Source organism: Macaca nemestrina, chromosome 20 (genome assembly GCF_043159975.1).
Source record: "Macaca nemestrina isolate mMacNem1 chromosome 20, mMacNem.hap1, whole genome shotgun sequence".
Taxonomy (NCBI): domain Eukaryota; kingdom Metazoa; phylum Chordata; class Mammalia; order Primates; family Cercopithecidae; genus Macaca; species Macaca nemestrina.
Window position 1 is genome coordinate 51,059,799 of NC_092144.1, and position 26,659 is coordinate 51,086,457.

Consider the following 26,659-nt stretch of genomic DNA (forward strand, 5'->3'; position numbering starts at 1 on the left):
GGCGTGAGGCACTTGATGCGTATTTAAGCCTTGGAAACACAGGGACTATCTTGTGGGGCTAGTACAGAATTCAGACTGCAGCCTTTTCCCGATGGCTTGACTTACAGAAGGGGCATTCTGGAGGGTCTGTAGTCCTAACTTGGGGAGAGCAGGGAGATCCAGGGGCAACGACAGAGAGGCACAGAGACACGGATTTCCTGAGAAAGGAAGAGGAGAGAGGTTGAGACCCAGGGATTGTGAAGGGGACGAGCAAGTGAAGGAAGAGAGGATGAGACTCTGGGAATCCGGCAGAGAGACAGGGACGTGGAGAGAAAGAGGGACAGAGACAGAGCGAGAAGGAAAAGAAGCAACACAAGGGAGAAGGAGCAACCGAAAAAGGGCACGAAGAGGCCCAGGCACAGCAACAGCTGGGGAAATGACAGAGACTGAGACGGAGATGCAGAAAGGTAACAGAGAGACCCGGAGAGGGTAGAGAAGAGCTCTCGGGGAGAAAGTGATGGAGGGACAGAGGAGAGGTGGAGGCCAAGGAGGGAAAGACCCCAATAGAGAAAGACAGAGGGACAGAGAAGGGGACGCAGACGCAGGCGGGAGCATACCCACAGAAGGAAGGGCGCAAGACCAAGAGAACCACAGACGCGGAAAGCCGGGGAGGTCGTGGCTCGGTGTGGGGCGCACGGGGAGCAGGGCTTGCCTCCCAGCACCTCCGGGGAGGTGACCGCAGCCAGGAGATGCGAGCCCCGCGGAGCCCGCGCCCGGCGGACGGACCGATGGACAAAGCCGGGGAGAGCCCGGGCGCGGCCGGGGCGGGGCCGGTGCCCGCGGGGACCCGGGCGCAGCGGGGAAAGGAGGGGCGGGCAAGCGGCGAGAAGGGGAAGGAAGCGGAGGTGCCGGGCGGGCGCGGGGCGCGGGCAGGAAGCGGGGAGGGGCGGCGGGGCGGGGGCCTCCGGAAAAACGCCCCGACTTCCTGCCCCGCCAGAGCCAGGAAGCGGGAGCCGGGACCCAGGGCCCGGGATTGCCGAGCCCGACCTCGGGCGCCCCGCCGGTCACCTCCGCGCGGACACCAGGTACTCGGTCCCCGGCCCCGCCCGGCTTCCTCCCCTCGGCTGCTGGGGGAAGTGGGGAGGAGGAGGGAGGGGCTGGGGCGCTGCCGCCAGCGGAGGGGCCTCCTTCGGACCCCACGGAGCCAGCGGCCGCACCTCCTCGGGCCTCAGTTTTCCCATCTGTTAAAGGGAGCAAAGAGGGGAGAACTCACACTTGACGAGTACCCCGTAGGTGGGGACGAACGGTGCGAGGCCGGGGCCAAGGCCTCCCACCTGCTCAGTGGAGGACAGACGATCACTCCCATTGTACGGGTGGGGAAACCGAGGCCCGGGGAGCCAAACCGACTCGTCCCAGGGAACGCACATCATGAGACAGTGTGGAGTTGGGATTTGAACTCGCACGTGCTTTCCGCAAAGCGCCATCCTCCAACCTCCGCATGCTTTAGGGCCACCTAAAAAAGAAAAACAACAATAACAGCGACGAGGGCCGCTGTGAAGCTGAAAGTTGCAGAGTGCATTTGAAAGAGTTTTAGGAAAGCTCTTTTCTAGGTCATTAATTATACCGTGGGAGACAAATGTAGGGAGAGAGCTGGAGGCCTTCTCCCATTGTACAGATGGGAAGACTGAGGCCTGCAGAGTAGTCATTACTTTTTGCAGATTACACTGCATGTCAGAGGGAAAGATGTGCTGGAACTCAAGACTTTTGCTTTTCCAGTTCCAAAGGAAGGAGGGTGGGGGGGGGACGGAGGGGATTGATGTACGAGCGTTGGAAATTCAGCGCTAAATTTCCCTAAGTGGGGAGACTAATAGGACGGGGAGCCCCAATCCGCGGTCCGAGTGCTCAGCGCCGGGGTGACTCGGAGATCTCGGATCGAACTCGGGAGGAGTTGCACCCATCTGCACCTCCGGGCGCGGGGCGGGGCCCGGGGAGTGACGGGGGCAGTCGAGATACGGAAACGCCGGCCCTCCAAGACAGGCCAGAGCGGCCCTATCTGGCCTGCGTGGCGCAATGCAGCGCTAGAGCGGCCGGCGGGAGGAGTAGAGTCGTAGGGGCCGGAGCCTGGCAGGAGCCGGGCTAGAGCGGCTGGCAGGAGGAGTGGAGCTGGGCGCAAAGGTGGACTCAGGGCGGCTAGAGCGACGCGGCGGCAGGGGTGGGGAGAGTGCGGAGCCGGCGCGCGGAGGCTTCGGTTCCGGTGGCGGTGGTGGCTTTTCTTTCCACCTGGAGCAGGTGAGGGACGCGGTCCCCAGCGGGCGTCAGACCCTGACTCTGCACGTCCTCCCCGGCATCCCTAGCCGTGCACACTGCCACGTCCCCCGTAGGATTTAGGGCCCGCGTAAGACCGGCCACGTCCATGTAAGATTTGGGGCTCGTGTAGACCAGCCACATTCCGTATAGATTACAAAGTCTTTCAGATCCTCCAGGTTCCTGCCAGCGCCCCATGGATAACTGGTTTCTCATAGACGTGGGGTCCTCATAGATAAGGAGCATCCCCTGGAATCCGGGGCTCTACAGACCATGGGTCTCGGGACCCACCACGCACCCCTATGGAATTCTGAGCCCCTTTTAAGTCTCCGGAGGTTCCACAGACTGGCAGCTGTCCCTGTAGAATCATGATCCTGTATGATCCCTGGATCCTTTAGACCCACTGTGTGTCAAATAGAATCTGGGGAGTTACACATTCCAATGACTCCTTTTAGGTTCTTTAAGGCTCCCAGAAGTTCTTGGAGACCCCGAGTCACCTGCTCAATACCTTATAGACCCTGAGCCTTCCATAGAACTCAAGCACCCATGTAGCCCCCCAACCCAGGGACCTTCTAAACCAGTCCTAACCCCCCAGCGCCCAATGCACGTAGTGCTCCCTCTGCTGGACCCGCCACCCCCCACCCCCAGGCCTTGTCAGTTGCCTGTAGAGATCCATCTATTCTCTGACAGCTTCACCTATAATTCTCCAGCCTTTGTGGGACACCCCCCAACCCCTCGTCCTAAACAAGCAACACTCTTCGCCTCCATCATCTCCAGCCCCCAGGCCTCTGTGGAGCAGCCGTATCCAACTTGCACTCCTGCCTAGGCCACAGTGACCACATACCGGTGGCTTTTCCAGGCATCCATAAGAAGATGTGATGTGTCTCAGAGCTTTGATTCACATTTTAGTTTGTGAAGGGTAGGGTGGGGGCTCCCCATGCTCTGAAGCAATGCCCTCTGTTTTGTTTTATTTTGTCTTATTTTATTTATTCATTGAGACGAAGTCTCACTTCTGTCACCAGGCTGGAGTGCAGTGGCGCGATCTCAGCTCACCTCCCGGGTTCAAGCGATTCTCCTGCCTCAGCCTCCCGAGTAGCTGGGACTACAGCCTCGCGCCACCATGCCCAGCTAATTTTTGTATTTTTAGTAGAGACAGGGTTTCACTGTGTTGGCCAGGATGGTGTTGATCTCTTGACTTCGTGATCCGCCTGCTTCGGTCTCCCAAAGTGCTGGGATTACAGGCGAGAGCCACCACGCCCGGCCTGTTTTATTTTAAGACAAAGTCTCACTCTGTTGCCCAGGCTGGAGGGCAGTGGCACAATCTTGGCTCTATGCAACGTCTGCCTCCTGGGCTCAAGCGATCCTCTCACCTTAGCCTCCCAAGTAGCTGGGACTACAGGCATGAGCCACCACACCTCGCTATCTTTTGTAGAGACAGGGTTTCACCATATTAGCCAGACTGGTTTCGAACTCCTGAGCTCAAGTGATCCACCTGCCTTGGTCTTCCAAACTGCTGGGATTACAGATGTGAGCTACTGGGCCCACCAAATGCAGTTTATTTTAAATGCATAAACTCTGTAGCCCAATTGCCTAGGTCTGAGTCCTGGTTCTGCTTCATATGAGCTGTGCCTCAGTTTCCTTCTTTGCTAAATGGAGATGAGAATAATAATAATCTCTTGGAGTCACTGAGAGGATTAAATGAGTTATTACCTGTAAACCAGCGATGCCATGCCTGGCACTTACTAAGTGTCTCTTATGTGTCAGCTATCATTTCATTATCATTGTGATAAGGAATAAGGCCGGGCCCGGTGGCTCAAGCCTGTAATCCCAGCACTTTGGGAGGCCGAGACGGGCGGATTACGAGGTCAGGAGATTGAAACCATCCTGGCTGACACGGTGAAACCCTGTCTCTACTAAAAAAAAAAAAAAATACAAAAAACTAGCCAGGCGAGGTGGCGGGCGTCTGTAGTCCCAGCTACTCGGGAGGCTGAGGCAGGAGAATGGCGTAAACCCGGGAGGCGGAGCTTGCAGTGAGCTGAGATCCAGCCACCACTGCACTCCAGCCTGGGGGACAGAGCGAGACTCCGTCTCAAAAAAAAAAAAAGAAAGGAATAAGGAGATAAGAACTTGGCAAGCACACAGTTCCAGACCTGGCACCGAGCACTTGCAGAGATAATGAGCATCCCCTCCTTTGCCTTTTCTTTTGTTTTGTTTTGTTTTTGAGAACAAGTCTTGCTCTGTCACCCAGGCTGGAGTGCAGTGGCGCATGGTCTCTGCTCACTGCAAGCTCCGCCTCCCGGGTTCACGCCATTCTCCTGCCTCAGCCTCCCAAGTAGCTGGGACTACAGGCACCCGCCACCATGCCCAGCTAATTTTTTGTATTTTTTTTAGTAGAGACGGGGTTTCACCATGTTAGCCAGGATGGTTTCGATCTCCTGACCTCGTGATCCGCCCACCTCAGCCTCCCAAAGTGCTGGGATTACAGGCGTGAGCCACCGCGCCCAGCCTCCTTTGCCTTTTTTTAATCTCCCTGCCTCAGTTGAGCATTTTTGCCTGTGAGTGGGATGAGCATGCACCCTCCACGTCCGTGGTCATGTTTCATAGTGAGACAGGGTCTCACTGTGTTGCCCAGGCTGGTCTCGAACTCCTGAGCTCAAGCGATCTTCCCACCTTGGCCTCCCAAAGTGCTGGGGTTACAGGCATGAACCACCTCGCCTGGCCAGTTTGCAAATTTATTAAAGTGAATGTTTAGCAGTGCTTGAATCTTGAATTGCCCGAGCTTAGATATTGGACAAATACTCTTTATGGGAAAGAGTAAAAATGATGTCTTCCCCAGGTGGACCCTCAAGGTGGCATTTGGACACTCCAGAAAGCATCATTGTTTAATCATCAAAATCCTGGTTACCATTTACTGGGGAGCTAGGGAGGAGGCCCATAAAGCAGGAGAAGGGCGGGTCTCTGCCAGCTAGGGTTATAAATAGCTTTGGGCTGTGGGGAGCCCCCCCCCACTGGTCCACCCCACCCCTCTTTCCACAGCTCCTTCCCGCCTGACACGGGCTCCGTGGTATTAGTCAGACTAATTAAGGACACAGAAGATGTCGGTGGAAAGACTCAGAGAGAAGTGGAGACTCAAGGATTGAGACAAAGATGGGAAAGACAGCAAGAAATGGGAGAGAAAAAGGGATGGAGAGAGATGAGAGACATCTCTTGAGACCGTGACTCAGAGAGGTGTGAGGATGGTGGCTGCAGAAACCAGATGCGGGAGGACAGAGGCACAGAGACAGGGACAGGACAGACAGAGCTACAGAAGCAGGAAGGGGGTGTCACCTCTGAGAAGGACAGATGGAAGGAGGGGAGGCAGGGACGGTGGGGAAAATGAGACAGTTCTGGAGGAAGGCAAGGAGAAAAATCAGGAAACAGGGTGAAGAGAGACCAAGACATGAGACAGATTCGAGGGACAGCCAGCCAAGGAGAGCCGGCTGCAGACAGACCAAGGTGCACGTAGGGTGGAGGAGACAGACGCACCTTGGAGATGGGCTGTCTGAGGTCCCATCACTTATTTTCCAGGACTGGAAGCGATGAGGTCCCTGGGGGAAAGAAGAACTGGGTTTGGGGACTCCTGGTCCCTGAGGGAGGAGAGTTCTGAGTTTTGTTTTCTTATGTGGAGAGTTGGGGGTTGGGGGTTTGTCATTGTGACTTCCTGTCACAGGAAGTGGGGCTGGTGGGTTCCAAGCAACATCCTGCCCCAGGCCTGTCACAGACCAGAGGAGACCCCTGCACTCCACTTCTCTCCCGCCTCTCCTCTAACGCTCCCATCCCAGCTTGCCTCTAGGCTGTGCTCTCAGGAATTAGCCCCCAGGCCTCTGATCCCTCCAACCTGGGAGTCCAGTCCCCCAGCCCCCTCTTCCATGAGAGCGTTAGGGACTCCAGATTGCAGGCTCTCAGACTCAGCCTTCCCATGGACCCAGGCTCCTGAGCCTCCAATGCCTGCCCCCGCAAGGCTCCCGTCCTTGGGCTCCCGCCCCCTGGCGGGTCTCTGAAGGGCTCTTTGTGGCCACACAGAGGCCCCATTGAGCTGCGGAGGCCGGGATGGGGGAGGCTGTTTACTCACCTTCACACCTGGGCCAGGAATCTGTGAGTAACCACCCTGGGCCGCCTCCTCCCACCCTCCTAACCGCAGCCCCTCCTCTTCCCCCAGCCCTGCAGAGCCCAGGGAGATGGAAGACGTTGCCCGAGGGGCGGTGAGTGGACAGAGCAAGGGGTGAGGGGACTCTGGGGCTGTGGGTGGGGAGTTCTGTGGACTGAAGCCGCCCTCCCCTTCCACAGGCCTCCCCAGGCCCCTCCCGGCCTGGCCTGGTTCCCGTCAGCATCATCGGGGCAGAGGATGAGGATTTTGAGAACGAGCTGGAGACGGTGAGTGGGAGATAGGGTGGAAAAGCTCTGTCCCAGGCTCAGCATCCCGCCCCGGGTCCCCTCCCACCTGTAGATGTGTCTTCTCGGCCTCTTCCCACGGTCTGTCCCATCCTCTCATCTCTGTGGTACCTCCCTCCTCACCTCGCCGACCCCATACTCGGAGCCCACACAGCAGCATGGACGCCCACCCTTCTTACTCTTTTTTTTTTTTTTTTTTTTGAGACAGAGCCTCGCTCTGTCGCCCAGGCTGGAGTGCTGTGGCCAGATCTCAGCTCACTGCAAGCTCCGCCTCCCGGGTTCCCGCCATTCTCCTGCCTCAGCCTCCCGAGTAGCTGGGACTACAGGCGCCCGCCACCTCGCCCGGCTAGTTTTTTGTATTTTTTAGTAGAGACGGGGTTTCACCGTGTTAGCCAGGATGGTCTCGATCTCCTGACCTCGTGATCCGCCCATCTCGGCCTCCCAAAGTGCTGGGATTACAGGCTTGAGCCACCGCGCCCGGCCCACCCTTCTTACTCTTAACCCCATTTCTTATCATTGCTCTCTCCTCTCCCAGCAGGGACCCCAATTTCTTCTCTCCTAATTTCTGTCCTCATCATCCACCATTATAATATTAAGTCTCATCCATTCTCCCTGACCACCTGCCCTTGCTGTCATCATTATTTCATGGACACTGTCACCACTCCCCACTTCCCAGGAGCTAACCCTGACTTGGATCCCTTGTGAAGTATCAGGAATGGGTAGGGTCAACCCCAAGGCCCCTCCTCTTCTCCCCGTTGTACTCACCCCTGCCTGAACCCCCAGAACTCAGAAGAGCAAAACAGCCAGTTCCAGAGCCTGGAGCAGGTGAAGCGGCGCCCAGCCCACCTCATGGCCCTCCTGCAGCACGTGGCCCTGCAGTTTGAGCCAGGACCCCTGGTGAGGGCAGGGCTGGGTGGGCACAGGGAGGGGTGGGGCTGGGACAGGCACAGCTTTTGGCGAATTAAACCAGTGAGCTAGTGCTGGGAGGGTCTGGAAAAGCAGATCCAGAAAACAGAGTGCCAAATCTAGAAAGAGAGAATGCCTTAGACAAGAGCCAGAAAGCACGCCACGTGACCTCAACAGGCTTACAGGTGCCCAGGGTAGATCTCAGTGCGCAGCGGGCAGGGTACACACGGCAGGACCCCGCAGAGCCACAGAGAGTCCAGCAGCCTGGCAGAAACCACATCCCGTCCCACTTTGTGCCTGTGGCAGCGCTCCCCATCAGCCTGTGGCAGCGCCCTTCCGTGGACTCTGGGGTACCGAATCCTTCTCTCCAAAGCCTTCTCGGCAGATGCCAGCACGCAGTCATTCAGGGTTGGTGCTTGAGAGAAGGCTGTTAGCCATCCCAGGTGTAGGGGGCACAGCGGGCCCTGATCCAGAAACAAGAAAACTACCACACACAGCTCACAAAGGAGACCACAAAATTGTGGATCCAGAAGCCTCCGTATGAGGCAGAAGATACCTGGGAGGTGTGGATGGACAACCGTGCCATCCAGAAACACCTGCAGAGTCTAGAAAAACCAGCAGGTGATTTAGAAAGGGAGAGGCCACAGTGCTGGCTGGCAGTGGATCTGTAGACAAGGGTCTCGTCCCAAGAAAACCCGGTCCAGCCCAGCACAGCATAGGAGTTGGGGACAGCCAGGGCACTGCACCATGTGGACATGCGTAGTAGACCCCTCCAGAAAACGAGAAAATCGATAGAGTGGGGAGAAGCGCCCAAGGCATGCGGAAAGAAGAATACGTCAGCTGCAAGACCAGAGGCTGGTCATCCTGACACCAAAGCATCAGATATGCAGAAATTTAGGAAATTGCAGTCTTTCCCCCGTCTGCATTCTCTTTCCAGAAGAGTGGCTCCCCGCACAACCACATGCATGGAGACTCTGGCCCTCTGAGCAAGGGGGTCCCCCATTCAAGCCTTGGGGTTTCTAGACCACCAGATCATGGACATCAGCCCAGGGATCGTGCTGACTACCATGTTCTTTTACAGATGTGGAAACTGAGGCCTAGAGAGGGTCAGGGACTTGCCTGAGGTGACCCCAGCAGCCTCTGAGCATTTTGAGGTTTATCCTCACACAGCTCCCTCACCTCATCAGCTTGTGGGGAGCCGATCAGAGATAGCTATGGTCCCCTGGGCAGCTTCCTGTTGGCCTCTCTTAGAATTTTGCTATATTTGGGGAGTGTGGAGAGTGGATATAGATTTGTTAAAACTGTTTAAAGTGGAGAAGGAGGACCAGGCCTGGTGGTTCATGACTGTAGTCCCAATGCTTTGGGAGGCTGAGGCAGGAGGATGGCTTGAGCCCGGGAGGTCGAGGTTACAGTGACTGCACCACTGCACTCCAGCCTGGGCGACAGAGTGAGACCCTGTCTTGAAATAAATAAATAAAAGGTGGGGCCGGGCATGGTGGCTCATGCCTGTAATCCCAGAACTTTGGGAGGCCGAGGAGGGTAGATCACTTGAGATCAGGAGTTCGAGACCAGCCTGGCCAACATGGTAAAACCCTGTCTCTACTAAAAATATGAAAATGGGGCAGGCATAGTGGCTCACGCCTATAATTCCAGCACTTTGGGAGGCCGAGGCAGGTGGATCACCTGATGTCAGGAGTTCAAAACCAGCCTCATGGTGAAATCCCATCTGTACTAAAATACAAAAATTAGCCGGGCACAGTGGTACACGCCTGTAATGCCAGCTACTCGGGAGGCTGAGGCAGGAGAATCACTTGATCTTGGGAGATGGAGGTTGCAATGAGCCAAGATTGCACCACTGCACTCCAGCCTAGGCGAAAAAAAAAAAAAAAATTAGCGAGACATGGTGGTAGGCACCTGTAATCCAAGCTACTCCAGAGGCTGAGGCAGGAGAATTGCTTGAACCCAGGAGGAGGTTGCAGTGAGCCGAGATTGCGCCACTGCACTCCAGCCTGGGTGACACAGCCAGACTCCATCTCAAAAAAGAAAAAGGAGAAAAAGTCCCACTCCCATTGGAGTGAGTCCATTTCCCAGATGAGAGCGCCCAAGAGCCAGGGCAGGCTGGAGTCCCCACTGTCACCCAGCACAGGGGCTGGCACTCAGGAAATGCGTGACGAATGACACAGTGAGCCCCGCTTGTCCACCTGTTCTTTACAAGCCCTCAGTAGGCACAGGGCACCATCTGGGACACAGATGGATCAACCTACAACACAAACCCTTGAGCTGCTCAGTCTTTCTAGGCAGCAGAGTGTAGTGGAGACAGTCTGCCTGGATTCGAATCCTAACTTTGCCACTTAGTAGCTGTGTGATTTTGGGTTTTATTTATTTATTTATTTTTGAAACAGTCTCGCTCTGTCACCCAGGCTGGAGTGCAGTGGTACAATCTCCACTCACTGCAACCTCCATCTCCTGGGTTCAAGCAGTTCTCCCTGCCTCAGCCTCCCAAGCAGCTGGGATTACAGGTGCCCACCACCACACGTGGCTAATTTTTTAATTGTTTTATTTTACTAAAAATAAAAAAGACAGGGTTTTGCCATGTTGGCCAGGCTGGTCACAAATTCCTGACCTCATGTGAGCCACCTGCCTCGGCCTCCCAAAGTGCTGGGATTGCAGGTGTGAGCCACCATGCCCGGCCTAGCTGTGTCACTAAGCTTGAATAAACTTGTCGAGCTCCGTTTTCTCATCTGTAAAATGGGGATACTCACGGTCCCTACACTTGAACATGTTAATGCACGTAGAGGGTGTAGAGCAGCGTCTGGTATACAGTAAGCCCTCAGTATAGACAGTAGTAGTAGGTATCATTATTGCCAGGAGGAGACCATGATGAAGAACCACAAAGGACCACAGCACAGAATGGAAAATTAGAAAATGTGAATGGCGGCCCCAGGGAGCCTGCAGGGGAACCCAGGGCCTGGTGTTAGGGGTGGAGGTCAGGGAGTTTTTCCCGGAGGAGGTGGCAGTTGAGTCCCTTAACCATGGGGTGGTCAGGAGGCAGGGAAGGCCCTCTTCAAAGGGAGACTGTGGTTTGAGGCAGGGTGGGGGAGCGGAGAGTCACACTGTGTGTCTCCCCTAGCTTTGCTGTCTGCATGCCGACATGCTGGGCTCACTGGGCCCCAAGGAGGCCAAGAAGGCCTTCCTGGACTTCTATCACAGCTTCCTGGAGAAGACAGCGGTGAGAGATCTTCAAGCTGCCCCAACCCCGCAATCCCTGTTTGGGCCTGCAGAGTCACCATGAGGTCCCCAACCTCTGCCCTGAGGGCAGCTGCTGACCCAGGCCTTCCCCAGCACCCTCACTTATGTCAGGGTTCCTGGCAGTCCTCCCGGCCTGCATCTCAGCACACCAAGTCCTCCTCTTCACCCCATTCTCTCTCTTGAGCAGGTTCTGCGGGTGCCGGTCCCTCCCAATGTCGCCTTTGAACTTGGTAAGGAGAAGGATGGGATGGGGGAGAGGTGTCTAGCAGGGACTACACCTCCCAGGAGGCCAAGGGGAGGGAGGCCGCACTCCCATGCTCTGCTCGGACAGCCGAGATTCATTCATTCCTTACTGGCAGCGGCCTCAGGAAGAGTGGCTGTTGGAGCCAAAGGTGGGTGGGGGCCGTGGTCCAAGCCACCAGGAAGTAGACCCTATCCCCCACGTGTGTCCCTGCAGACCGCACTCGGGCTGACCTCATCTCTGAGGATGTCCAGCGGCGGTTCGTGCAGGAGGTGGTGCAAAGCCAGCAGACAGCCGTGGGCCGGCAGCTGGAGGACTTCCGCTCCAAGCGGCTCATGGGCATGACGCCCTGGGAGCAGGAGCTGGCCCAGCTGGAGGCTTGGGTTGGGCGAGACCGAGCCAGCTACGAGGCCCGGGAGCGGCACGTGGCGGAGCGACTGCTCATGCACCTGGAGGAGATGCAGTGAGTGGGCCAGCCCTGGTGGGAGCGTTGCCCCTCCCTAGCGCCGGGGCACCCCTGCTACCTCTGGCATGTTCCATCCCGTTTGCGGGTTCCCTCTTCAGCGTCAGGGTTCATTTCTTGGCACTGGGGCTCTTCCTCTGCCCTGGCGTTTTAACTCACCTTGGATCTGAGTCTTCCCTTTCCAACTTTGGGGTTCCCTTGTCATTTCTGGGTCTTGTCCATGATCTGGCACTTGGATCCCGTCCTCCTGGATGAGAGACCTCCCTCCCTCTTGTGACGGTCCTTCCCGATCCCTTCCGCAGTGTCCCCTCTCTGTCTCTCTTCCCCCTGCCTATCCCAGGACAGCAACCCTGAGATGTGTCCTGGGTGGACGGGGACCCCAGACCTAGCAAATATGTCACAAACATCTCTCTTCCTCCTACAGACATACCATCTCTACCGATGAAGAAAAGAGGTGAGGGGGGCAGGGAGGGCGGCAGGGAGAGGTGTGCAGCCTCCTGGGTTTGAAGGAGGAGGGGACTGGGGGTCTGGATTCCTGGGTCTATGGGAGGAGAGGGCTGGGGACTTGGACTTCTGGGTCTGAGGGAGGAGGGCCTGGGGCCTGGACTCCTGGGTCTGAAGGAGGAGGAGGCTAGGGGCCTCGACTCCTGGGTCTGAGGGAGGAGGAGGAGGCTGGAGCCCTGGACTCCTGGGTCTGAGGGAGGAGGATGCTGGGGGCCTGGGCTCCTGGGTCTGAGGGAGGAGGAGGCTGGGGACCTGGACTCCTGGGTCTGAGGGAGGAGGAGGCTGGGGACCTGGACACCTGGGTCCTGGGTATTGGGTAACAGCCCTTGCCCCTGTCCTTTTGAACCCTCTCATCTCTCCTCAGAGTCTCACGGGAAGTAGTTGTGGAGTCAGGATGGGAAGGCCGGGCCTCTGCCTCTAGTGGCTCTGTGTGTGTGTGTGTGTGTGTGTGTGTGTGTGTGTGTGTGTGTGTGTGTGTGTGTGTCTTTGTGTGTGTTGAGCCCTCACTGTCTCCTCCCTACAGTGCTGCCGTGGTCAACGCCATTGGCGTGTACATGCGCCACCTTGGGGTGCGGACCAAGAGTGGGGACAAGAAGTCAGGGAGGAACTTCTTCCGGAAAAAGGTGCTTCCCTCAGTGCCCTGTCCTGACCCTTTCCTCTCCAGAGACCCCCTGGGAGCCCCATGACTCTGGACACCTGGCGTCAAATTCTGCTTGGTTGTCTCAGAGATGCTCAGCCTGGTCTTCCTCCCTGCCGTCTTGCAGGTGATGGGGAACCGGCGGTCGGACGAGCCTGCCAAGACCAAGAAGGGGCTGAGCAGCATCCTGGATGCCGCCCGCTGGAACCGGGGAGAGCCCCAGGGTAAAGCGGCTCTGGCCTCTGCCCTCCCCTGTCTTCCCCAGTTCTTCCCACTCACTGTCTCACTCTCTCTCATTTCAGTTCCAGATTTTCGACACCTCAAAGCAGAGGTTGATGGTAATGGACCTGTAGCCAGAGCATCCATCCCTGGGGCCTGTGGGGGAGGGGGCTGGGGCCTGGATTCCTGGGTCTGAGGGAGGAGGAGCTGGGCCTGGACCCCTGGCTCTGAGGGAGGAGGGGCTGGGGGAGTTCCTGGGTCTGAGGGAGGAAAGGCTGGTCCTGAACCCCTGGGTCTGAGGGAAGAGGGACTGGGCCTGCACTTGGCTGGGGGAGTTCCTGGGTCTGAGGAAGGAGGGGCTGGGGGCTCAGACTCCTGGTTCTGAGGGAGGAAGGGCTGGGGGCCTGGACCCCTGAGTCTGAGGGAAGAGGGGCTGGGGGAGCTCCTGGGTCTGAAGGAGGGAGGCCTGGGGCCTGGACCCCTGGGTCTGAGGGAGGAGGATTGGGCCTGGACCCCTGGGTCTGAGGGAGGAGGGGCTGGGGGCTGGGACTCTTGGGTCTGAGGGAGGAAGGGCTGGGCCTAGACCCCTGGGTGTGAGGGAGGAGGGGCTGGGCCTGAACCCCTGGGTCTGAGGGAAGAGGGGCTGGGGCCTGAACCCCTGGTTCTGAGGGAGGAGGGGCTGGGAGAGTTCCTAGGTCTGAGGGAGAAAGGCCTGGGGCCTGGACCTCTGGGTCTGAGGGAGGAGGGGCTGGGGGCCTGGACCCCTGGTTCTGAGGGAGGAGGGGCTGGGAGAGTTCCTGGGTCTGAGGGAGAAAGGCCTGGGGCCTGGACCTCTGGGTCTGAGGGAGGAGGGGATGGGGGCTCCTGGGTCTGAGGCAGGAGGGGATGGGGGCTCCTGGGTCTGAGGCAGGAGGGCCTCCTAGTCATGGTGGGGAAGGGCCTGAGCACAGCCTCTTGCATCCCCCGGTTGTTGTAGATTTGAGTTACTGTTCTCTCATCTCCCTCTTTCTCCCTCACTATCTCCCCAGCTGAGAAGCCAGGTGCTACAGACCGGAAGGGAGGCCCGGGGATGCCCTCTCGGGACCGGAATGTTGGGGCTTCTGGGCAGGACACCCCTGGAGTCTCTCTGCACCCTCTGTCCCTGGACAGCCCAGACCGGGAACCAGGTGAGAGTTTCCTGGGCCAGGGCTCTGTGAGGCCCAGGGATCCAGGGTGGGGGTGCTGCCTGCCCCCTTGGCACCCCCAGATGGAAGCCACTCCTCAGCAACACCTCCCCTTTGCTCTTAGCATCCGCTCCTCCCTGCTCCTGGTCACCACTGTCATTCGTAACTTTCCCCTTCCCTCAGTTTGCCCTTTCCACGACTTTCCTCCCAGGCTCTGACCTCTCTGCTGGTGCCGTGTCTCCCACCCCCTTGGACTACGTTTTCCATCAGCCCTTCATTTTCCAGAACCTTCCCTACGTACATGACCAATCTACCCTCTGAGCTGCATTGCTAGCCCCCTAGGTGGGAAGCCCACCAGCCCCATGAGCTTCATCCCTCACCGTCCTTACACCTCTGTGGCCTCAGGCCCTTGGATCTCTGCATGGCCAGGCCCAGGCTCATACACCGGCTCTGCTGACTCCTCGTGTTTATTTAGTGTTTTGGATATGACTCCCATTTATTAGCCTCCGTTTCCTTGTCTCTAAAGGAGTATGAGAGGGTGGGGAGGATGAATGGACATGGAGGCAGCACAGAACTCAGGCCCTCCTGACCTCAGGGGGCTGCAGTCTGGTTGGGTGGGAGAGATGTTTGTGACTTACATGCTAGGCCTGGGGTCCCCATCCCCCCAGGACACACAGGGGCACCCACTTCTGTTGCATCTTCACGCCCCTGCCCCTAGTGGCCCACGGTCGTGTTCTCAGAGGTCTTAACATCTTTCTGTCCCGTGCTGAAGTCCATTGCAGCCTCGTGGTGTCTGCCAGGCACTGGGTAGCTTTAGCCCCCACATTTCCAGGCCCCCAGAGTGTGGGTCTCGTGGCCTCAGAGGCCTTCCAGCCAGCCCTGCTCCCTCTACCCCACAGGTGCCGACGCCCCCCTGGAGCTGGGGGACTTATCCCCGCAGGGCCCAATGAGCCTGGAGCCCCCGGCGCCCCCAGAGAGTACCGATGAGGGGGCCGAAACCGAGAGGTGCCCAGGCTGGGGTGCAGGGGTGGGGGCCGTGGCTTACTGGGCACTGGTGGGTGGGTGCAGGGTCGCCGCTGCCATGCGCCTGCCTGTCCCAGCCTCTCGCTCCGCCTGCTCCTCTGCTGCTCTCTGGGTCTCGCCATTCCTCTCCCTTCTTGCCTTTTCTCATCTCCCTCCTGCTTCCTCATTGCCCCCCTTTCCTTTATCCTTACTTTTTCCTCTCCTCCTTCCTCTCCTTCCTTTTTTCACTGATCTTTCTCCTCCTCCCTTCCTCTCCACCTCTCTTTCCATCTCCTTTATTTCCCCCCTCCTTTCTCACCTGGGTTTTCTTTCCCCACTTTCCATCCCCCTCCGATCTCCCTGCCACTTTCCATTTTTTCAGCCCTTCTTCCCCTTCTCTTTCAAGCCCCCCAACCCCACCCCGCCTCGCTCCTGCCTCCTGGTACCCGTCCCTCAACCCCCCACCCCTCTGCTCTGTGCCCCGGGGGCCCTGTCCCCCTTACAGCTGGGGGGCAGGCTCTGCCCCCTGCCCGTCCTTGTGCCGCTGCTTTGGGGACCCTTTGGTGGGTGTGGGGAGGTGGGTCGGGTGCCATCTGGGCCCACCTCTGACCCTGTGCCCCTCTCTCCCCAGAAGGTGGAAGAGGTGGGTGCCTGGGCCCTGGGTGGGGGAAGGGCTAGCCCCTCCCCCATTTCTCCCAGCCCCTCCCCTCTCCCCATGGCCACTCCCTCCCCTTCACTCCCTGTGAGGGGTGGGTGGGGACATCACCCTCCCAGTTGAAGAGCTAAGTATGGAAATCCTCCCCACCCCATAAACGCCCCTCTGTTGCCATCCCCCTGCCTCAGGGAAGGGAGGGGGTCAGTCCTACACTCCATCCTGGGTTCCCCATCCCTTCCCCCATCAAATTTCAGTATCCCCCCACCGACATCCCCCACTACCCCAGCGCCCCTAAAATCCCACCACTCCTCTGACTCTCTCCTCTCTCTTCTGTTGCATGTTTGATCCCTGTCCTGGTCACCCCTGCTCCCATCCTGGTCTCTCCTTGTCTCTCCCTGTCCTGGTCTCTCCCCGTCTCTGTCCCTGTCCTGGTCTCTCCTTGTCTCTCCCTGTCCTGGTCTCTCCCTGTCTCTGTCCCTGTCTTCTTCTCTCCCCAATCTCTGTCCCTGTCCTGGCCTCTCCCCATCTCTGTCCCTACCCTGGTCTCTCCCCGTCTCTGTCCCTGTCCTGGTTTCTCTTCGTCTCTGTCCTTGTCTTGGTCTCTCCTTGTCTCTGTACCCGGCCTCTGCCTGACTCTATCCTTGGCCTCGGGGTCCAGGCTATCAGGGCGTCTGGGGCGCTCAGAGAGCCTGCGGGTGAGTGACCGCCGCCGGCCTTCCCGGGGCAGCCTCGGGGCTAAGGGCCGGGGTGGGGGCCGCTCCCGGAGCGACGTGGACATGGACCCCAGTTCCGCCACGGCAGTGCTTGGCCCTGCCCGACGAGCCACGTATGTCAACCCTCTCCCTTCCCCCATCCACTAAGGCAGCCTGGAGAATCAGGGAGGGATTGTTATCAGAGTCACAGGAATGGGCGTTGGAGGCTGAGGTCATTGAGGCCAACTGTGGTCACAGACCTTGGAGGAGGAGGGGTAGAATGCTTCTAGAGATCTGAGGACTGTAGTGTAGTCAGATCTAGAGACCTGGTCTGCTGCACGGGCCACCCTGGGGGCATCGAATGCCAAGGCCACTGACCGGGGTTGAATGCTCTAAGAGGTTGAAGGCTGCTTCCTGGGATGGCCCAAGCTGGGGCCCTAACTAGGCCTCCGTCCACAGCCCTGAGCCTGGAGATGAGGGGGAGCCGGGGCGGTCAGGACTGGAGCTTGAACCAGAAGAGCCTCCTGGCTGGCGGGAACTTGTCCCACCAGACACCCTGCATAGCCTGCCCAAGAGCCAGGTGAAGCGGCAGGAGGTCATCAGCGGTGAGTACCGCCCCCGTCTGCCCCACTGTGACCAAGGACACAGTCCAGCTCTGGCAAAGGCAGGTGCAGAGACATGTTCATCTTGGTGTTATTTACCATAGGCAGAACTTGAAGGCAGCTTCAAATTCCCTCTTGTTCCAAGTTCAGATTGTTCCAACAGAGACCACTTCGATGGAATGTGAATGCCACTGTGGAAGGGACGTTTCCAAAAATTTCGAGTAGTGCAAGACAGTGCTGATGTTAAGAACACTGCATTTCTGGTGCAAGCCTTTATTTGCTTACTTGCAAAATGTGGGTACTAATAGTTCCTACCTCAGATATTGTCATGAAGATGAGACAATTTGTGTGAAATGTTTAGCATAGTGCTGGGCACAGAGGAAGAGCATTTTTTTTTTTTTTTTTCATTTTTATTTGGGCAGGGTCTCAGTTGGTCTCCAGGCTGGAGTGCAGTGGTGCAGTCACAGCTCACTGCAGCCTTACCCTCCCAGGCTCAACTGATTCTCCCACCTCAGCCTCCCGAGCAGCTGAGACCACAGGCATGTACCACCATGCCTGGCTAATTTTTGTACTCTTTGTATTCTAATTTTGTATTCTTTGTAGAGATGGGGTTTCGCCATGTTGGCCAGGCTGGTCTCGAACTCTTGGGCTCAAGTGATCCTCCTACCTCAGCCTCCCAAAGGCTTGGCATTACAAGTATGAGCCAGCAGGCCCAGTCAAGGAAGAGCATTTTAATGAGATAGTTGTTATTTGTTTGATCTTAATTGCTTAGGGGAGAAAAGATCCCCACGGGGGAAAGTTTAGGAGAATGATCAGTATATTCACAGTGCTTGCTTCTGCATGGAGAGATGATGAGTGTATCATTTTTGTCTTTTTCCTTTTTTCCTGTGCTAATTGTGCGGTGGCTGGGGAGGCTGGTGGCAAAAAGAGAAAGCTTTTTTTTTTTTTGAGACAGAGTTTTGCTCTTGTTGCCCATGCTGGAGTGCAATGGCACAATCTCAGCTCACCGCAACCTCCACCTCCCAGGTTCAAGTGATTCTCCTGCCTCAGCCTCCTGAGTAGCTGGGATTACAGGCATGCGCCACCATGCCCGGCTAATTTTGTATTTTTAGTAGAGTCGGGGTTTCTCCATGTTGGTCAGGCTGGTCTCGAACTCCCGACCTCAGGTGATCTGCCCGCCTCAGCCTCCCAAAGTGCTGGGATTACTGCCCGGCCCAAGAGAAAGCTTTTGGACTTGATTGAAAGCTTATTTACAGATTACTTCCTAGTAAAAAAGGTACTTACTCAAAAATTTTAGGGGAGTGGTTGAGTACTTTTTGAGTCACAGATCCTTCTAAGGACATGATAAAAATTAAAAAAAAAACCACATGAGCCATGTGCTATCCATTAGGACTTTCCGGAAGATGGAAATGTGCTGTATTTGTGCTGCTCACCATGGGGACCACCGGCCACCTGTGGCTGGTGAGCACTTGAAATGCACTAGGCCGGGCACAGTGGCTCACGCCTGTAATCCCAGCACTTTGGGAAGTCGTGGGCAGATCACTTGAGGTCAGGAGTTCAAAACCAGCCTGGCCAACATGGTGAAACCCCATGTCTACTAAACATACAAAAATTAGTCAAGCGGGCCGGGTGCGGTGGCTCAAGCCTGTAATCCCAGCACATTGGGAGGCCGAGACGGGTGGATCACAAGGTCAGGAGATCGAGACCATCCTGGCTAACACGGTGAAACCTCGTCTCTACTAAAAAAATACAAAAAACTAGCCGGGCGAGGTGGTGGGCGCCTGTAGTCCCAGCTACTCGGGAGGCTGAGGCAGGAGAATGGCGTGAACCTGGGAGGCGGAGCTTGCAGTGAGCTGAGATCCGGCCACTGCGCTCCAGCCTGGGCAACAGAGCAAGACTCCGTCTCAAAAAAAAAAAAAAAATTAGTCAAGCGTAGTGGCACATGCCTCTAATCCCAGATACTCGGGAGGGTAAGGCAGGAGAATTGCTTGAACCCAGGAAGCAGGAGGCGGAGGTTGCAGTGAGCCCAGATCACTCCACCACACTCCAATCTGGGTGACAGAGCAAGACTCTGTCTCAAAAAAAAAAAGCAAAAAAAAAAAAGCACTGGCCGGGCGCGGTGGCTCAAGCCTGTAATCCCAGCACTTTGGGAGGCCGAGACGGGCGGATCACAAGGTCAGGAGATCGAGACCATCCTGGCTAACATGGTGAAACCCTGTCTCTACTAAAAATACAAAAAACTAGCCGGGCGAGGTGGCGGGCGCCTATAGTCCCAGCTACTCGGGAGGCTGAGGCAGGAGAATGGCGTAAACCCGGGAGGCGGAGCTTGCAGTGAGCTGAGATCCGGCCACTGCACTCCAGCCTGGGCGACAGAGCGAGACTCTGTCTCAAAAAAAAAAAAAAAAAAAAAAAAGCACTAAAAATTTCGTTTCAATTAACGAAAATGTAAAGAGTTGTACGTGGCTGGTGACTATCATGTCGGACAGGATAGCAGTTTCTCTCCCCAGAAAGAATATGCGTAACATACATAATTGTGCACTTAGACTCAGGGGATTTCTAGGACCCCTGAAACTCACACATACGCCCTCTGCGAGGGTCCCTGGATCTGAGGCTGTCAACCACTGTATAATGTGGCTTGATGGTTAGACACTAAACACAGCTGCAAGCTTGCTGGTGGGTGGGATGACCAGCTTGTCCCCATTTGCTAAGGATATTCCCAGTTTTATTACTGAAAGCCCACGCAGGCAAACGGGGACCATTGGTCGTTCTGGCTGGCTGGCACAGCAAAAAGGGAAAGGCAGGACGGTGGGTTGAGGACTCCTCAGTGGCCTTTTTTTTTTTTTTGAGACGGAGTCTCGCTCTGTCGCCAGGTTGGAGTGCAGTGGCGCGATCTCGGCACACTGCAACCTCTGCCTCCCAGGTTCAAGCGATTGTCCTGCCTCAGCCTCCTGAGTAGCTGGGACTACAGGCGCCTGCCACCACGCCCGGCTAATTTTTGCATTTTTAGTAGAGATGGGGTTTCACCATGTTGGCCAGGATGGTCTCGATCTCTTGACCTCGTGATCTGACTGCCTCGGCCTCCCAAAGTGCTAGAATTATAGGCATGAGCCACCGCACCTGGCTCCTCAATGGCTTTTAAGAGGGCAAATGACTCCACCAAGAGAAGTTTTTTTTATTTGTTTGTTTTCTTTTGTTTTTTTGAGATGGAGTCTCGCTCTGTCACCGGGCTGGAGTGCAGTGGCATGATCTTGGGTCACTGCAACCTCCACCTCCCGGGTTCAAGTGATTCTCCTGCCTCAGCCTCCCAAGTCGCTGGGACTACAGGAGCCTGCCCCCACACCCAGCTAATTTTTGTGTTTTTTCAGTAGAGACGGGTTTTCACCATATTGGCCAGGCTGGTCTCGAACTCCTGACCTTGTGATCCACCCCCCTCAGCCTCCCAAAATGCTGGGATTATAGGCGTGAGCCACTGTGCCCAGCCGTTTTGTTTTGAGACAGGGTCTCGCTCTGTTGCCCAGGCTGGAGTGCAGTAATGCCATTATAGCTCACTGCAGCCTCAACCTCCTGGGCTCAAGGGATCTTCCCATTTGAGCCTCCCAAGTAGCTGGGACCACAGGCACACACCACCACACTCGGGCTTTTTTTTTTTTTTTTTTTTAATTTTTGGTAGAAACAGGGTTTCACCATGTTGCCCAGGCTGATCTTGGACTCCTGGGTTCAAGCAGTCCTCCTGCCTTGGCCTCCCAAAGTGCTGGGATTACAAGTGTGAACCACCGTGGCTAGCCAGAGAGAGTTTTTTCCCACCAACCTAGGAAGCGTTCCTCCCTGCTCTGCCTCATTCCTCTGGCCTGCCCCTGAGGTCATGCCCCCTAGTCTGCACCCTCCCCAACGTGCTTCCTGCTTTGGTGGCCCTGCAGAGCTGCTGGTGACAGAAGCGGCCCACGTGCGCATGCTGCGGGTGCTGCACGACCTCTTCTTCCAGCCCATGGCGGACGGCCTCTTCTTCTCCCTGGAGGAGCTGCAGAACATCTTCCCCAGCCTGGACGAGCTCATCGAGGTGCATTGTGAGTGCAGGGCCAGGGTCGCTCTGTGTACCCCACTGCCCCACGGGCAGCTCTGTTCTAGCCCTGGGTTCAACCTGCTCGGGAACCCCAGGGTTCACATGGGGTGGGGGCAGATACGCCATCCGGCCCTGAAGAGCAGACACAGATACACCTGCAGCCCTATTCCCACCATGCCGCAGCAGGCCACGCACAGCATATTCCACGCCCTGATGGAGGATCCCTTTCCTCCTGCCCCCACAGCCCTGTTCCTCGATCGCCTGATGAAGCGGAGGCAGGAGAGTGGCTACCTCATCGAGGAGATTGGAGACGTGCTGCTGGCCCGGGTGAGATGCCCAGCCCTCCCCCTCCTCCCAGCTAGACACTTGGAATCCAAGCCCGGAGCGGGTCCTGAGCCCACCCTAATCTAGTCCCAGGGTCTGGGCTTCCAGCGTGTCGTACTTTAGGCCCTGTTCTTGCCCATCCCCACTGAGACACCTGCCTGGCCTGAATCTTACTGTAGTTTGATGGTGCTGAGGGCTCCTGGTTCCAGAAAATCTCCTCCCGCTTCTGCAGCCGCCAGTCGTTTGCCTTAGAGCAGCTCAAAGCCAAGCAACGCAAGGAGCCTCGGTTCTGTGCCTTCGTGCAGGTGAGGCGGGGTCTGGACTCCAGCTTCCTGGGGAGGAGGGGCCTGGAAACCCAGACTCCTAGGTGCCTGCGCCCTGGGGTGAGCCCGAAGCCTGGGCCATCACAGCGCCAGCACCAGTTTCCTGCAGGAAGCTGAGAGCCGCCCACGGTGCCGCCGTCTGCAGCTGAAGGACATGATTCCCACGGAGATGCAGCGGCTGACCAAGTACCCCCTGCTTCTGCAGAGCATCGGGCAGAACACAGGTACCGCAGGCCCGCCTCTCTGGGCCTCGGCTCTCCTTTTTTTTTTTTAATTTTTTTTCTCACTCATTTTCATCAGTGATACCATCACAGCTCACTGCAGCCTCGACCTCCCAGGCTCTAGCCATCCTCCCACCTCAGCTTCCCGAGTAGCTGGGACCCCAGGGGCACACCGCTGTGCCTGGCTAATTTTTTTTATTTTTTTGTAGTGACAGGGTCTCGCCATGTTGCCCAGGCTGGCTTTGAACTCCTGGTCTCAAGCGATCCTCCTGCCTCAGCCTCCCAAAGTGCTTGGATTACAGGCATGAGCCACCATGCCCAACCAGCTGTCCTTTGTCTAACCTTGGCTGCTGAATCTGGAGCCTCCAGGGCAGGGGTTCACCAGAGCTGCTCTCTCCCTTGCCTGCAGAAGAGCCCACGGAACGGGAGAAAGTAGAGCTGGCAGCCGAGTGCTGCCGGGAAATTCTGCACCACGTCAACCAAGCCGTGCGTGACATGGAGGACCTGCTGGTGAGCCTGGGCTGACCCCACACCTGGGACAGTGGGTGGTATGAGAGCAGGGGGTGGACCCTACCTCAGCCTGTCCAGAAGTCACACCCTACCCCTTGGCTTGTCTCCCTCAAGGGTCACTGTGTGTCTGGGGGTTGGCTTGGCCCTCAGCACCTCCCTCTGAGGGTCATTGGAGGTCAGGCCCGACCCTCAGCTTGCTCCCATCAGAAGTTGGTCTTGGCTCTCGCCTTACCAATGTAGGTCACTGCAGGTCAGCCCCAGCACTTAGCTTGTCCCCATAACGCTCCCGTCTCTGCCCCAGAGGCTCAAGGACTATCAGCGGCGCCTGGACTTGTCCCACCTTCGGCAGAGCAGCGACCCCATGCTAAGCGAGTTCAAGGTGTGACCTTACCCTCCTGCCCCCCCTGCCCCGCTACTCTACTTGGCCCAGGCGATTCTGTGATACAGTCCCCAGCCTGTCCTCCCCATCCCATACTATACGCAGGGATTGAGAGCTTTGGCCCCCACCTCATGCCAATCCCATGATCCCCAGCCTGTGGTCATCCCTGGTCACTGCCCTGCCCTGCCCTTCCCTTCCCCACCAACCCCAATCACCCCCCGCCAACCTGCACGAACCATCACCCCCTCCTGCCTCAGAACCTGGATATCACCAAGAAGAAATTGGTCCACGAGGGCCCACTGACGTGGCGGGTGACAAAGGACAAGGCTGTGGGTGAGTGCCAGGGCAGCCACCTAGTGCAGGGTGTGGGGGCAGTGGGCCAAGGGCGGGGACGGGGTTGCATGGGGGCGCTGTGTGAGCACTGCTCGCCCCGTAGAGGTGCATGTGCTGCTGCTGGATGACCTGCTGCTGCTGCTCCAGCGCCAGGATGAGCGGCTGCTGCTCAAGTCCCATAGCCGGACGCTGACGCCCACGCCCGACGGCAAGACCATGCTGCGGCCTGTGCTGCGGCTCACCTCTGCCATGACCCGCGAGGTGGCCACCGGTGAGCACAGCCACTGTATGGCCCAGGGCAAAAGGTGTCTCTTTTGGGCAGAGCTGCCTGTGGAGTGGGGAGCAGAACCCTCTACAGAGCCAGGGAGTCAGCATTCTGGCAGAGGTTGGGAAGTGGGTGGAGGTGGGCAGGGCGGGGCTAGGCCTAGTAGGTTTTATAAGTGAGGTAGGAGCTGCTGCAGGTGTTTGCACAGAGGCGTGTCTTGTATAAATGAGAAGAAAGGCCAGGAGCCCAGTGAGGAGGGATTTGTAAACACACAGTTGGGAAGTTGCACCAGGGCCACAAACACTGGGAGAAGCTGGAGGGTGGGAGTGGCTGGCAGGGTTTTGTTAGGTAGGCCAGGGGACTTGCCTGGTTCCCTAAGGAGGTGTGAGGGGGGAGCTCAGGAGGACACATCAGGCCCTGGATATTAGTGGACAGTGAGTTGTGAGTTGAGTCATGGGAGCCCTGAGAGCAGCGCTACTGTGAGTGACTTCCCCAGCTTGTGCTCACGAAGGGGCATGCACTGGGGGGACCTGGGCTCTGAGTCCCATCTCCCCCTCTCTCTGCAGATCACAAAGCCTTCTACGTCCTTTTTACCTGGGACCAGGAGGCCCAGATATACGAGCTGGTGGCACAGACTGTGTCGGAGCGGAAGAAGTGAGGGGGGTTCTGAGTTCTGAGTGTGGGTTGAGGAGGCCCAAGCCTCTGGGTTCCCGGGTACAGGAGGGCTGTGGGGAGGCCCCGGCATAGGGTCTGGGGTCTCTGACTGCCCAGGGGTTTGGCCTTTCTCCCCAGCTGGTGTGCCCTCATCACCGAGACTGCCGGATCCCTGAAAGTCCCTGCCCCTGCCTCTCGCCCTAAGCCCCGGCCCAGCCCGAGCAGGTGAGGGGGGCCATGGAGAGAGCTGGAGGTTCAGGGAGGGGGGCCGGAAGGCAGGGCTGGCTTCCCTCCACAGCTCCAGAATGCAAACCCCAGTCCTGTTGAGTGTGCATGTGTGTGAGCGTGCGCATGTGTGAATGCATGTGTGTACATACATGTGTGCCTGTACGCAAGCATGTGACTGTGCGTGCATGTGTAGTATATGTATGCATGCATGTGTGTGTGTACGTGTGTGCATGTATGGTGTGTGTGCGTGTGTGAGAGCATGTGCATGCATGTGTGTGCGTGTGTGTGTGCCGACCCCATCACTGCCCCGTCTGTCTCCTGTCTCCAGGCCTCTGTGTCTTCCATTGTCTGGGCCTCTCTGTCTCCCTGTCTCCCGGCCTCGACCTCTGTCTCTCTCTCCGGACCTCCCTGCCTCCCCACCTCCAGCTCTCTGTCTCCCTGCCCCCATGGCCCCCCAGGGCCAGGAGTGTGGGGTCACCCAGCACTTCCTCCCCTCAGCACCCGAGAACCCCTCCTCAGCAGCTCTGAGAATGGCAATGGTGGCCGAGAGACGTCTCCGGCTGATGGTGAGACCAGAGGGATGCTGGGTGAGGGGCCAGGTTGGGGCTCACGGGTGAAGAGGGGCATCCACAGGAGGCCCGGCAGGATCTGAGCGCCCTCCCTGTTCCTTCCCCCACCCAGCCCGGACCGAGAGAATCCTCAGTGACCTCCTGCCCTTCTGCAGACCAGGCCCCGAGGGCCAGCTCGCTGCCACGGCCCTTCGGAAAGGTAGCCCAGCCCTGCCCCTCCAGGGTGGCCACCGGCCCAAACAGTGCCTCTGTTCCAACTAGAACAAGGCTCTCCCTGTCAAAAATTTCCTTACGCCCAGCTGCCAGAAAACAAATGCTCCAAACCCACCCGGCCTGCACCACTGTCCTGGGTGCCCATGTCCTTCTTCTGCAGCCGCCATCCCTTCCTTGACTCTATATTCACCCTCTCCCTGATCATATCTCTGTCTTCAGTACCTTCCTGCCCTGTCCCAACCCTAAACCCAGCCTCACTTCTTCACCTCCCTTTGGATCCCCCAACCCCATCCGCTCAGCCTTGCCTGGGACCCACCCTCACCTCCAGCCCCTACACATGCCATTCGGAATCCCCCATCCCAGATCCCATCCTGGCCCCCTGGTCTCCTGACTCCACCCCCCTTGCCCCTGGCCAGTGCTGTCCCTGAAGCAGCTTCTGTTTCCGGCGGAGGAAGACAATGGGGCGGGGCCTCCTCGAGATGGGGATGGGGTCCCAGGGGGTGGCCCCCTGAGCCCAGCACGGACCCAGGAAATCCAGGAGAACCTGCTCAGCTTGGAGGAGACCATGAAGCAGCTGGAGGTGGGGCGGGGCGGGGCGGACCAGGGGTGCCCTGAATGGGCCGGGGAAGGAGGGGGCCCCCCTCATCCATGACCCCCATGCCACCAGGAGCTGGAGGAGGAATTTTGCCGCCTGCGACCCCTCCTGTCTCAGCTTGGGGGGAACTCTGTCTCCCAGCCTGGCTGCACTTGAGGTCCCTGTCCAGGAAGGTGAGTGGGGGATCTGGGGGCCAGGGCACTGTCCTGAAAGGAGGGTCCCCCTCCAGAGCTCGCATCCCTACAGCCCCTTCTGTCCATCTCCCTCTTTGTCTTTTCTGAATCTCCCCACTCCACCTCGTGTTTCTCATCTCTGTGTCTCTCTTTCTGATAATCTCTGTTTCTGTCTCTGTGCCTGCCTGCCTCTCCCCACCTCCCCTTCTCTCTCCGCTCTGTCTTGTCTCTGTGTCTGTCTCTCCCTGTCTCTCTCTCCATCTCTCCCCATCTCCCGTCTTCTCCTACATCCCCCAGGCCTTTTGCAAGAAGGAGAGGAATGGGGGAGAGGACGTGAGGGACCACCCCCACCCACACAGCTGCCGCAGCATCTCACACCCTGAGGGCCTGAGGAGAGGGAGCTGTGGGCCACGCCTGGGAGGGGCCCAGCTGGGGTCACTGGCCCTGCATGAGCCTCGGCCATCTCTCCCTCCTGCCCTCTGCTTGGGGGACTCAGGGCTTCATTCCGGAGGGCACCACGGTGACCCGGGCCATCTCAGTATTGCCTGTGGGGGCCACCCCTCCACTCCCCACCCCCAAGTGCCTTCGCTCTGTTTTTATACCCTGAATTGGAGGTTTATTTTTTAATATATATTATCTAAGAAGAGATCTGTGTGTGTGAGGGTGTGGTGGGGCCTGGCGTGGCATCTGGAACTCTCTGTCTGGCGTCGACTTCCTGGGTCTGTGCCTCTGCGCCTGCCTCTAGTTGTTCATTCATTCATTCAT

At 57.6% G+C, this 26,659-nt stretch overlaps 1 protein-coding gene across 5 annotated transcripts; it reads left to right on the forward strand.

Moving 5' to 3' along the window:
- Positions 1-958: 958 nt before the first annotated feature.
- Positions 959-26,540, forward strand: LOC105495278 (Rho guanine nucleotide exchange factor 1). 5 transcript variants are annotated; one of them, XM_071088178.1, is made up of 30 exons: positions 969-1,064; positions 6,482-6,524; positions 6,610-6,696; positions 7,498-7,611; positions 10,751-10,849; positions 11,057-11,099; positions 11,327-11,573; positions 11,998-12,027; positions 12,601-12,700; positions 12,842-12,938; positions 13,017-13,052; positions 13,962-14,099; positions 14,996-15,101; positions 16,412-16,579; positions 16,905-17,050; positions 20,965-21,111; positions 21,352-21,434; positions 21,611-21,736; positions 21,864-21,978; positions 22,385-22,485; positions 22,787-22,864; positions 23,122-23,197; positions 23,301-23,468; positions 24,029-24,116; positions 24,255-24,341; positions 24,843-24,910; positions 25,026-25,112; positions 25,543-25,706; positions 25,794-25,894; positions 26,192-26,328. In XM_071088178.1, the coding sequence occupies exons 2-29, from the start codon at positions 6,501-6,503 to the stop codon at positions 25,875-25,877; spliced, it is 2,907 nt and encodes a 968-aa protein (XP_070944279.1). In that variant the 5' UTR covers positions 969-1,064; positions 6,482-6,500; the 3' UTR covers positions 25,878-25,894; positions 26,192-26,328. The 5 variants fall into 5 exon arrangements, with proteins under 5 accessions (XP_011762914.2, XP_070944279.1, XP_070944277.1 ...); XM_011764612.2 differs by lacking the exon at positions 16,412-16,579 and having other exon boundaries at positions 959-1,064; positions 26,192-26,540; XM_011764613.2 differs by lacking the exons at positions 969-1,064; positions 16,412-16,579 and adding an exon at positions 2,142-2,268 and having other exon boundaries at positions 26,192-26,540.
- Positions 26,541-26,659: the final 119 nt, after the last annotated feature.

What these genes read in the sequence shown, in the direction of transcription:
- LOC105495278 (XM_071088176.1), top strand. Translation starts at nt 6,501, where the DNA reads ATGGAAGACGTTGCCCGAGGGGCG. An exon ending in GAACCGGGGAGAGCCCCAGG is followed by an intron (nt 12,939 to 13,016) that starts GTAAAGCGGCTC and finishes CTCTCATTTCAG; the next exon opens with TTCCAGATTTTCGACACCTC. An exon ending in GACAAAGGACAAGGCTGTGG is followed by an intron (nt 23,198 to 23,300) that starts GTGAGTGCCAGG and finishes CTCGCCCCGTAG; the next exon opens with AGGTGCATGTGCTGCTGCTG.